Source organism: Wolffia australiana, chromosome 8 (genome assembly GCF_029677425.1).
Source record: "Wolffia australiana isolate 7733 chromosome 8, ASM2967742v1".
In the NCBI taxonomy this organism is placed as follows: Eukaryota; Viridiplantae; Streptophyta; class Magnoliopsida; order Alismatales; family Araceae; genus Wolffia; species Wolffia australiana.
In genome coordinates, this window is record NC_135842.1 from 11,139,378 (window position 1) to 11,151,585 (window position 12,208).

A 12,208-nucleotide genomic window follows, 5' to 3' on the forward strand; every position below is an offset into this window, starting at 1 on the left:
AAATATTGACCATGAATCTTAAAAAAAACCACCATATCATATTTAAAGATTGGTCGATCTTTAGAACCTAAAGATACTACATCTTAATACAAAGACCACCAATGTTGAACTAAAATATTTGAAGCAATGTACACAATGGAAAACTGAAGATCTAAATGTTAATTATATGGGAAATGTTAATGTGTCATCAGATTTAAGAAAACAACGAGGAAATTATTATTGGATAATTTGTGACACTTAAGGAATATAAGATGAGGAAACGCAATGTGCCAATGACTGTGGATATGTCTGGAGTTGGGCATTTGAGCAGATCAAAGAGACTCAATTAAGGAATCATTTTATTATGGATATGACTTCTTAGAATGGTGATTTGATCATTTCTTTTCCCATTTGTGTCTTAGAGGCCGGTCACAATTGTGTCGTTATTTAATTTGAGCAAATGATCTCCTGGTTGAGCGGAAATATTGACCATGAATCTTAAAAAAAACCACCATATCATATTTAAAGATTGGTCGATCTTTAGAACCTAAAGATACTACATCTTAATACAAAGACCACCAATGTTGAACTAAAATATTTGAAGCAATGTACACAATGGAAAACTGAAGATCTAAATGTTAATTATATGGGAAATGTTAATGTGTCATCAGATTTAAGAAAACAAAAGATGTTTTAAAAGATATTTTTAGGAGCTCCCGAGCACTTGAAAAATATTAAGCTTAATTTTGATAGATATAAGATAAGAAAGATGTTTATGATTCACATTTAACATACCATAATACGCAACAAGATGATAGGAATCATTTTGACTTCATGCCTTAGACAGAACACATGATCATCGATTTTAGTAATGGATTGCAAGGAACAGTCTTATGGTCCTAGTACGATATGATTGAGAGCTACATGCTACCGTACATTCCAAGTTTAAAATAATTTTGAACATGGGATCGAAAATGGCGACCCAGTTATAGTTAAAGTATGCTATTTTAAAGATTTATAATTCTATCATCATAGACACTCAAAGAATTCATTTATGTATAATTATCGAATGAAAGAGGGAGATAGTAACATCTCAAAAGAAAATGTGTTATTTTAAATCAATCCGTGTTACAGTTTCAAAATATCTATCTTCCCAAGACATAAAAATGGAGGAATATCGGTCATCCACATAAATGTGAAACAATCAACAAGACACCAAAGAACCATGATGATGTTACGTATGTGATATCTGATGATAAAATATTTCATATTCTAATATTACGAGCTTTGTGTGATAGTCCTCCATGAAAATCATATTTTTGATAGAAGGGGATCATGGTGAAGAGCAGTATAGAGTTATTCTCATAACAAAATAAATGAGAGTTGGCCCTTTGTGGTATTTACTGCAACACAGCATTTAGGATGCTAAAGAATGAAGAATCTTAATTCAGAAAGGTTCAATGAATATTTAATTTTTTTAATAAGTGCACTCCAATACAGGGTCTATTCTTTTATTTTTGCCTACACTTAAAATTTTTCAAACAAATGAAGAGGCAATGATCTGGGGTATTGTAAGAGGCCCAAGTTTTACTACATTTGTACTTCTTAAGTCTACTCCGAAACAAATGAAAAAGACGCAGTACTGAATTACACTGAAAAGGATCCGTCTGCACTATTCAGAGCATCGATCAGACGGCCATGAAGGTACAGATTGTGTGTGGAACCAGAGCTGCTGCGTGTAAGACGTTGGTCTGGTAAATTACACAGTTTTATTGCTCACTTTCCTGAGATGACATGATGTTTTTAAACATGCTACAACCACCGAAAAAAGGCTAACACGGGTGGCCCACGACATCATCCAGTCAACGACACCGTTAGGTCTTATGAAGAAACAAGTTCGAGACAAGAAGCCAGGTAACTCAACCCAAAATTTGATCCATCAATTATTGAGACAAACTGCAAGGCTGGCACTCAAACGTGCTTATGAGTGAAAAAAAAGGAGCTGGGTATGAATATATTGTCAATCCAGCGAAGAGAACCATTAATTAATGTTCCCGATGTTTTAGGTGTTACATAATGGCCGATAGAAACATACAACCACTGTAACGAAGGTACATGGAGTCAAGGGCACCGTTGCGTGATTATGATGATGACGACTGCTGACTGAAAACATGGTTTTTAATGGGGTCCTAATCAAAGAAACTACGGCCAATAGAAGAGGTGCGTGCCCAAATTTCTAAGCCTACGAGATTGAACGGTCGGTGTGCAGCCAAAATCGACTTAATCTTTGGTGATTGAAATCCTACCTCTATCCACTCAGGTTTATGACAACTACAGACCAAGACTGACATCGAGAGAGCGTGAGAAATTGATACCGACACTGAAAGGAGAACTAGAAATGGAGATAAGAGGATTTTGGGGTACTTAGAGATTCAGCCCTGAAGTTTAGAGGCAATAATGTTCGACCAAAGATAAGAGAGAGAGAGAGAGTCATCCTTGCCACAAAAGATGACTTTCGGTAAAATAAAATAATACAGATATATTATGGCAAATTTAAGTATAACGAAGTGCATCCATCCAGTCTGTTAAAAATCACAGATGGACTTGGAGGGTACCTGCCAAAACGCGTCATGTGTGATGTGTATCAATCATGTCTTAATGTCTGATAAAGACAACAAATAACATATTTCACCGAACGACATTAGTAATAGAACCCAGCTACATAGCACCAAAAGTCAACGATGGGGTTATAAAAACTATTGAGCATGTCGGTGCCTATCTTTTCCTAACTTTGACAGTATATTGCCACCACAAGCAAGTAAAGTGTTCGCACTTTCTCCCTGTTGGGAGGTTCCGGATTGTTGATCTCCTTTTCCGTTATGTCTTTCCTTTTCTTGTAGGTGGTACCTTCGTTGTCTCGGATGGCAATGAAAGGAGTGGACTGCAATGAGAAGCTTAAGGAGAGAACGAATAAGAATGATAAGCGGAGAGAGGCTGTTCCCTACCGCAAGCTACTGTCCTTTGCAGACACCACTGACGTCTTCCTCATGGTCTTGGGAACCATTGGAGCTATAGCAAATGGCTTGTCAATGCCTATCATGTTAATGCTGTTTGGGCGCCTGGTAGACTCTTTTGGAAGCTCCACTGATAAGAGCGTAGTCGAAAAGGTCAGCCGGGTAAGTAAGGACTAACTGTGAAGCTGCCAGAAAAGCTGATAAGTCGCTTAAATTTCCCCGAGACTCACAATTTTGTTGCGTCTCTGAAGGTTTCTCTCCAATCATTGTGTCTCGCCATCGGCTCCGGCGTGGCATGTTTTCTCCGTAAGCTTCTTCTTCTTCTTCTTCTTCTTCTTCTTCTTCTTCTTCTTCTTCTTCTTCTTCTTCTTCTTCTTCTTCTTCTTCTTCTTCTTCTTCTTCTTCTTCTTCTTCTTTTTCTTCTTCAATAATTCTTAATAGATGTTTAATCTATCAGAGTTGACATGTTGGATTATCACTGGAGAAAGACAAGCTGCAAGGATCAGGAATATGTACTTGAAAGCCATCTTGAGGCAGGACATCGGGTTTTTCGACAAGGATGCGGCCACAGGGGAAGTTGTCGGCCGGATGTCCGGTGACACCGTTCTCATCCAAGAAGCCATAGGCGAGAAGGTGAAGATATTCTTATTACTCTCTTTCTCTTGTGCTTATTACTGTCGCCACTAAATCTACCATCATTGTCTTTATTCTTCCTCTTATTAATCTCTTGTGATCAAGGATTTCTGTGGTCTTGTTCAGGTTGGCAAGTTTATCCATCTGATTGCATCATTCATTGGGGGATTCGCGGTGGCCTTGTACCGGGGATGGCAGCTCACGTTGATCATGACGTGCACAATCCCTCCTCTAGTGGCAGCGGGTTCAGCCGTAGCTGTGGTCATAGCCAAGCTTGCTACTCGTGGCCAGGCAGCTCGCGTCGAGGCCTCAGTGGTGGTGGAGCAGACTATCAGCGCCATAAGAACAGTGAGTTTCTCTAGATCATCACCCCAACTCGACAGATTGAGGGATACTTAGCTAAGTTTGTTTTGGGAGTATCTAGGTAGAAACTACAGACGGGTAGGTAGATCAGAGGATAAGTAAATGCCTTCGACGCAAAGCGACAAGAATTTGAAGGGAGATTTACAGAGAGAGAGAGGGAGATAAACACAAACATTATTAATTTGCTCTGGTTCCAGTAAGGCAGATGATAGATGGATGGTTTGATTGGTACCTACATCAAAGGATAAGGCTGTGAAATGAAATTCGGAGAGATAAGTATATAATTAGTTTGGTCTCGTAGTGGCTAGGTAGATTCATACATGAAGGAACAGGACTCTAAAGGGAGATTCAGAGAGAGAAAGACATGTTTAATTAGTCTGTCTTGGTAACAGGAAGGTACCTGTAGATGTTCGGATTAAAAGATACATAAAAAGATAATACTGCTAGGAGGGACTCACAGAGAGAGAGATATCTTATAATTACTCCGTTTGGTGGCAGCGATGTATATTAAGACCGATGGATAGATCGATAGATTTGATAGATATGTAAAAGAAAAAGACTGAAGATGGAGATTCAGAGAGATATAAGTGCGTACTTAATTTCCTTTGTTTCGGTGGAGACTTCGTTGACATACTGATGGATGGATGGATGGATGGATGGATATTATAGAGACGTACGTAGATAGACATGACTGTATAGGGATAATATTTATAAATAGAGAGAGAGAGAGACGTATATAATTAGATAGATCGAGAGAGGGTGTGTCAACTACCCAGAGGGGAGATGTATACTGGGCGATAGATCGAGAGATGAAAACTCAAATACGATAGATGGAGAGAGATATAAGTCTATAGCGATAAATCGAGAAAGATAATGCGATATATATGCATCTATGAAAATTGAAATTCTCATAGAGAGAGCGTGGTTAAGAGAGAGAGAGATTCAGATATCCATAGAGAGAGAGAGAGAGAGAGAGAGAGAGATGAAATGTCAAATGGACAACAAGAAATATTCGAAGCGTTTTATTCATCTGTTCCTCCTAATTGACGCCCCTTTCCAGGTGGCCTCCTTCACAGGCGAGAAGCTGGCACTGGAGAAGTACAGGAAGTCTCTAAGAACGCCTTACCAGGCGACCTGCCGCGAGGGCCTCGCTGCTGGCGGCGGCCATGGCGTAGTCTTCGGCATCATGCTCTTCGGCTACGCTGCGGGCATCTCATTTGGCGGCAAGATGATCCTCGAACGCGGCTACACTGGCGGGGACGTCCTCACCATCATCTTCTCCGTCTTGACGGCCTCCTTGTATGCCACCATCACTCGTCTCTCTTTTCTTTCTTCCTTTCTTCATTCATTCTTTCTTTTCGAATCATCGGCCGCCTTATTAAGAAATATACGAGTATGAAACTACGAGTAAGTTCATGCATTAATGGTACAAATATAGGCGAAATGAATGATGACATAGTTGCGAAAATGCAGCTTCCTGGGGCAGGCCTTGCCGTGTGTTAGCGCGTTCGCGGCGGGGAAGGCGGCTGCCTACGAGCTGTACAAGACCATCAAGAGGACGCCAGAGATCGACGCCTACGACGAACGGGGACTGACGTTGGCTGACCTCCGCGGCGAGATCGTGCTTCGAGCCGTGAGTTTCAGCTATCCAGCCCGGCCCAATGAGCCGATACTGTCAAGCTTCTCGCTTATGATTCCCAGCGGGACGACGGCGGCGCTGGTGGGGCAAAGCGGCAGCGGCAAGTCGACGGTGATCAGTCTAATCGAACGGTTCTACGATCCCCAGGCCGGGGCGGTGCTGATCGACGGCGTGGATCTTCGAAAGCTGAAGCTGCGATGGATCAGAGGGAAGATCGGGCTGGTGGGGCAGGAGCCGGCGCTGTTCGCAGCCAGCATCCGCGATAACATAGCTTACGGCAAGGATGGTGCGACGGAGGACGAGCTTCGCGCGGCCGCTGAACTGGCCAACGCGGCCAAGTTCATCGACGAGATGCCGCAGGGGCTGGACACGATGGTGGGCGAACACGGGGCGCAGCTGTCGGGGGGGCAGAAGCAGAGAATTGCCATTGCCAGGGCGATTTTGAAGGACCCGAGAATTCTTCTTCTTGACGAGGCCACCAGCGCGCTGGACGCCGAGTCGGAGCGAGTCGTGCAGGAGGCGCTGCACCGGGTCATGAGAGGCCGCACCACCGTGGTGGTCGCGCACCGGCTTAGTACAGTTCAGAACGCCGACTCCATCGCCGTCGTCCAGAAAGGCCGAATTGTCGAGCAAGGTGACTCATCTCTCTTTTCCTTGTTCTTCTCCCTCATACTTCTTCCTTCTTCTTTTTCCGTGTTCCTTCTCCCTCATCCTTCCTTTTCCTTTCTCCGTCTTCATTCCTTATCTTCCTTTCCTTTTCCTCGTCAGCCTGACTGGAAATCTGCTCGCTCCGCGTTCGCAGGCTCTCATGAGGCGCTGGTGAAGAACCCGGAAGGGGCCTACTCGCAGCTGATCCGGCTGCAGGAGTCGAAGGCAGAAACTCGCCGGAACACAAGCCTGGTCCGGCGCTCAATAAGCGGCGACTTCTCCCACCGATACAGCGGTCAACTCTCCGTCACACTCCCCTCCATTATGCCCGTCAACGACGCCGTCTGCGGTGTCGAGAAGGCCCCGCCACCGCCGTCTCTCTCTCGCCTTGCCGCCATAAACAAGCCAGAGATCCCTATTCTCCTGCTGGGCGCAGTTTCCGCGGCGGTGGCAGGTGTCATGATGCCGTTGATGGGGCTGATCCTTTCCAACGCGACCAAGTCTTTCTTCAAGCCGCCCTCTATGCTGAGGAGCGATACACGGTTCTGGGCTCTCATGTTCATCGTGCTCGGCCTGGTTTCCATGGTCGCGTACCCCTCGATGACCTTCCTGTTTGCGGTGGCCGGGGCGCGACTTATAAACAGGGTGAGAATGAAGGCCTTTGAGAGGGTGGTTCATATGGAGGCAGCCTGGTTCGATGAAGAGTGCAACTCCAGCGGTATAATTGGGGCCAGGCTATCGGCGGATGCAAACATGGTCCGGGGACTCGTCGGCGACGCGCTCGCACTGCTGGCCCAGAACGTCGCGACGCTGTTTACTGGCCTTGTTTTCGCCTTTGTCGCCAACTGGCAGCTCTCCCTCGTCCTCCTGGCTCTGCTGCCCATGATTGGCCTCAACGGCTGCCTTCAGGTCAAGTTCATCAAGGGCTTCAGCGCCGATGCGAAGGTGATGATCATGACCAGCATCACCGATGTCCTACATCATCATCATCCTCGGCGTCTTTCTCTCAATCTTCACCGTCATCATCCTACCCTCTTTCTCTTATTCTTCATCATCATCATCCTCATATTAGCAGAAGCATGAGCATCAATGACATCATTCATAATCTCCGCCATCTGCTATTTTTTATCTTCACCATAATCGTCAGAATCATCAATCTCAATCGTCGTGGTCAGCAATCATTGTTGTCGGCAATCGTCGTCACCGTCATCGGGATCAACATCATCATTGTTTTCGTCAATCATCCGCTTCATCATCATAAGGATCACTTTGAGCTACGATCCTCGACGGTGTCATCCTCTCATAATCATCATATTACACCTATTATTCTAACCACGGTAATAATTATCAGCATCCCATTATATTCTTATTATTGGCCATCTTTTATCACTTTTATCACCATTACCATCGTCATCTTTTTATTTTTCAAGCTCTTCACCGTCCGCGTTCGACTTCTTATTGCGGCAGGCAGCGTACGACGAGGCAAGCCAGGTGGCGAACGACGCCGTGAGAGGCATACGGACTGTGGCATCCTTCTCCGCGGAGGAGAAGATGATGGAGCTCTACAAGAACAAGTCCGAGAGCTCGATCAGGGCCGGCCTCCGGCAGGGCCTGATCGGCGGCGTCGGCTTTGGGTTTTCCGTCTTCCTTCTCTTCGGCACCTTCTCCACCATCTTCTACATCGGTGCAAGATTCGTCCGAGAGGGAAAAGCCCAGCCCATTGACGTCTTCCAGGTTACCAATTTCCTCCCGAGTCTAAGTCTATGGCCGCCGATTATGATTATTCTTCATCTGCTCCGTCTCTTAGCGTCACAGTCGTTGGTTCTTACCTCGGAACGGAAGGGCTTCCAAGAAACTAAAAATCCTCGTTAAACTGCAGGTGATGTTCGCTCTAATATTGACCGGCGTTGCACTGTCCCAGTCAAGCGGGCTGGCTCCGGACACCAGCAAGGCGAGCTCGGCCACGGCGTCCGTCTTCGCCATCCTCGACCGTGAATCCCGAATTGACTCTGGAATCTTAGCCGGGAAGATGCCGGAACGGGTACAGGGGACTGTCGAGTTCAGAGGAGTCTGCTTCCGTTATCCAACAAGGCCTGACATCCGAATTTTGAAGGACTTCTGCCTCACCATCAAGGCCGGCAAGGTGAGACGCCTCAATCGTTATTATCGTCATCATAATATCATCATTATCATAATTATCATCATTATTATGATCCTGAGTATCATCATCATCTTTTCACTCGCTCTCCCTCTATCTGGCTCTCTCTCTCGCTCTCTCTCGCTCTCCATCTATCTGGCTCTCTCTCTCTCTATCTCTCTCTCGCTCTCCCCCTATCTGGCTCTCTCTCTATCTTTATCTCTCTCTCGCTCTCCCTCTATCTGGCTCTATATCGCCCTCTTTTCTCTCTCTCTCTATCTCTCTCGCTCTCCCTCTATCTGGGTCTCTATGCTCTCTCTTTCTCACTCCCTCTCTCTCTATCTCTCCCTCGCTCTCTCTCTATCTCTATCTCGTTCTCTCTCTCGTTCTCTCTTTATCTCTCTCTTGCTCTCTCTCTATCCCTCTGTCTCTCTCTCTCTATCGCTCTATCTCCCTCTCTCGCTATCTATATCTCTATCTCTCTATCTCTCGCTCCCTCTCTATCTATATCTCTATCTCTCTCTCTCTCTCTTTAGCTCTTTGTTTCGTATCGTCATACTTATTATACTTTCTTATACCTTCTTCAATGTTTTTTTCTAGCTTCTCGTTTTTCTTCTACTCCCTCTATGTTCGTCTACTATTTTCTTCAACTTGCTTCTTGTTTTTTCCCTGGTTCTAGCTTATTCTACTTTCTTCCAGTTTATTCTACCTTCTTCTTCTACTTTCTTCCAGTTTCTTGTAGTTTCTTCTTCTATTTCCGTCTAGCTTTTTCTAGCTGTTTTTGCTTTTCTTATACTTCTTTTATCTTCTTCTTATGTTTTTTCTAGCTTCTTCTTTCCCTTGTGTTGTTTTAGCACCGCTATTCCTTTCTTTACCAGCTTCTGGTTGTTTTTCTTCTTTAAATTTCTTCTAGCTTCTTATTCTTCATTTAGTTTCTTTTAGCTTCTTCTCATTATTCTTCTGGGTCATCTTCTTCTCCCCCTTTTTAAAAGATTATTCTTGTTTTTCTTCTTCTACTTCTTCTGCTTTCTTCTAGCTTCTTCTTCTACTTTTAGTTTCTTCTATTTCGTTCGTCTGGTTCATCTTCTTCAACCACTAGTATGTTCTAGATTCTGCATGTTATTCTTCTTCCAGCTTCTCCTTATTATTATTCTTCTAGCGTCCTCCGGTTTTTTCTTGCATCTTCTTTCGTCTCGTCAATTATCTTCATTATTGTTTTCTCATTCTTCTTTGTCTGGCCAGACGGTGGCGTTGGTGGGAGAAAGTGGGTGCGGGAAGTCGACGGCGATCGCGCTACTCCAGAGATTCTACGACCCCGACGAGGGTCAGATCTTACTCGACGGCGAGGACCTGCGGAATTACCAGCTCGCGTGGCTGCGCAGGAAGATGGGCCTCGTGGGGCAGGAGCCTGTGTTGTTCAGCGGCACGATTCGGGAAAATATAGCCTACGGCAAAGAGGGTCAAGCGACGGAATCGGAGATTGTCGCCGCCGCCCAGGCAGCCAACGCCCATAATTTCATCAGCAGTCTGCGACAGGTTCGACGAGTTCTCTCTCTCTCTCTCTCTCTCTCTCTCTCTCTCTCTCTCTCTCTCTCTCTCTCTCTCTCTCTCTCTCTCTCTCTCTCTCTCTCTCTCTCTCTCTCTCTCTCTCTCTCTCTCTCTCTCTCTCTCTCTCTCTCTCTCCCTCTCTCTCTCTCTCTCTCTCTCTCTCTCTCTCTCTCCCTAGATCACTCCCTCTCCCTCTCTCTCTCTCTCCCTCTCTCCCTAGATCACTCCCTCTCCCTCTCTCTCTCTCTCTCTCTCTCTCTCTCTCTCTCTCTCTCTCTCTCTCTCTCTCTCTCTCTCTCTCTCTCTCCCTAGATCACTCCCTCTCCCTCTCTCTCTCTCTCTCCCTAGATCACTCCCTCTCCCTCTCTCTCTCTCCCTCTCTCCCTAGATCACTCCCTCTCCCTCTCTCTCTCTATCTCTCTCTCTATATATATATATATATATCTAACTTTCATTATTTTTGTTTTAAATCATCTCTCTAGCTTTTCCAGTCTCTTATAGTTTCTTCATCTTCTCACAGATTTTCTCTCTAACCTCTTCCTGTCTTCCTTCTCCTTCTTCTTCAAGATCATATCTCCCGCTTTTTCCAACTCCAAGGTTTCTTCCTTCTCCAGCTTCTCTCCAACTTCTTCTTTCTGTTTTCCTCCTCTTTTATATCATATTTCTCGATTTATCTACCTTCTTCAAGTTTCTTTGTCGTCTCATAACCTCTCTCTCTAGCTTCTTATTTATATATTCCTTCTCCTCCTTGATCATCCCTTCAGCTTTTTCTAGTCTCATCTAGTTTCTTCGTCTGCTCACAGCATTTCTCTTTAACCCCTCTGGCTTCCTTCTTCTTCTAGAATATTTCTCTGGCATTTTCCTGTATCGTCTAGTTTTTTCGTCTTCTCACAGCTTATCTCTCTCACATATTTCTCGCTTACATCTTCTTCTTCTTCTAGCATATCCTTCTATATTTTTCTAGCTACTTTTGGTTTCCTTGTCTTCTCATGGCTTTTCTCTCTTACTTCTTCCTCTCTTCCGTCTTCTTCTTCTTCTTGCTCATCCCTCCAGCTTTCTCTGCCTTCTTCTAGCTTTTTTGTCTTCTTTTAGATCCTTTCCCCAACTTTCCTTCCTCGTCCTCGTCGTTCAAGCTTTTCCCAGCTTCTTCTACTTTATTCATCATCTTTCCGGGTCACTAACTTGTTCTTTCTTTCTTCTTCTTCTTTCACTTATCATCATCATTATTCTCATTACGCTGCGGATGGCAGGGTTATGAGACGGAGGTGGGAGAGAGAGGCGCGCAGCTGTCTGGAGGACAGAAGCAGAGAGTGGCCATCGCGAGGGCCATCGTAAAAGACCCGAGAATACTTCTTCTAGACGAAGCCACGAGCGCGTTGGATGCAGAGTCCGAGTTCGTAGTGCAAGAAGCTCTGGACAGAGTCATGGTGGGCAGGACTACCGTCATCGTCGCTCACCGTCTGTCCACCGTCAAAGGAGCTGACCTCATCGCCGTCATAAAAAACGGAGTCATAGTGGAGAAGGGTCGCCACCATGACCTGATCGGCATCCCCAGCGGCGCCTACGCCGCGCTGGTGGCTCTCCAATCTAGAGCCTCCTCCTAGCCTGACATTCATTCTACCGCGGGATGGAAAAAGGGTTGAAAACCTGTTTCTAAAGTGATGGGTTTCCAACATGGGCAAACCGCATTGTTGGTCTTATAAGCAAATCTATTGACGACATTTCTTCTGGTACAGACCTTGAAGCCTGTGGAGCCACACCAGAGGCCTCCACAATGGGTCTTTCTTCTTCACCTGATCCCTTTGATCTTGTCATGATCACCGAGACCTGATCACACCAAGAATAACCTTGCTCTGATACCAACTGAAGGGCACAGCGAGTGACAATCTCCTTGAGAGAGGACTGAGAGGGTTGCGGAGAGGTTTCACAAAGAATGAAGAAGATGGAGGAGAAACAAAAATGATCGTGGCTTGCGGTTCTGCAACCAGCCCTGTACGTTTTTAATAAGAAAGGAGTTCAGAGCCGTTACGTGAGGTAAAAGTTAAGAAGCGGAAAGGTAAAAAATAGACAATCTAGACTCTTGTTCTAAGCCTTTGTCCCAGACAATTGACCGTTGTCCCTCCTCGAAAACTACCGCCCAGAATAACATGATTCAAACATTTGACTAATCACTGATACTCGAAGTGCAGTCATGTGTGATGTAGAATCTCGATCTTAAACCTAATTTGTCGTTTTTTCACCATCCGA

The 12,208-nt window shown here is 45.0% G+C and overlaps 1 protein-coding gene across 4 annotated transcripts; it reads left to right on the forward strand.

The window, feature by feature from the left end:
• Window positions 1-2,795: 2,795 nt before the first annotated feature.
• LOC144706318 (ABC transporter B family member 11-like) lies at window positions 2,796-11,694 on the forward strand. 4 transcript variants are annotated; one of them, XM_078579214.1, is made up of 12 exons: window positions 2,796-3,155; window positions 3,245-3,299; window positions 3,451-3,626; window positions 3,753-3,974; window positions 5,050-5,288; window positions 5,463-6,262; window positions 6,431-7,221; window positions 7,452-7,613; window positions 7,744-8,010; window positions 8,156-8,419; window positions 9,656-9,949; window positions 11,212-11,694. In XM_078579214.1, the coding sequence occupies exons 1-12, from the start codon at window positions 2,901-2,903 to the stop codon at window positions 11,563-11,565; spliced, it is 3,879 nt and encodes a 1,292-aa protein (XP_078435340.1). In that variant the 5' UTR covers window positions 2,796-2,900; the 3' UTR covers window positions 11,566-11,694. The 4 variants fall into 4 exon arrangements, with proteins under 4 accessions (XP_078435340.1, XP_078435341.1, XP_078435342.1 ...); XM_078579215.1 differs by having other exon boundaries at window positions 2,796-3,146; XM_078579216.1 differs by lacking the exon at window positions 7,452-7,613.
• Window positions 11,695-12,208: the final 514 nt, after the last annotated feature.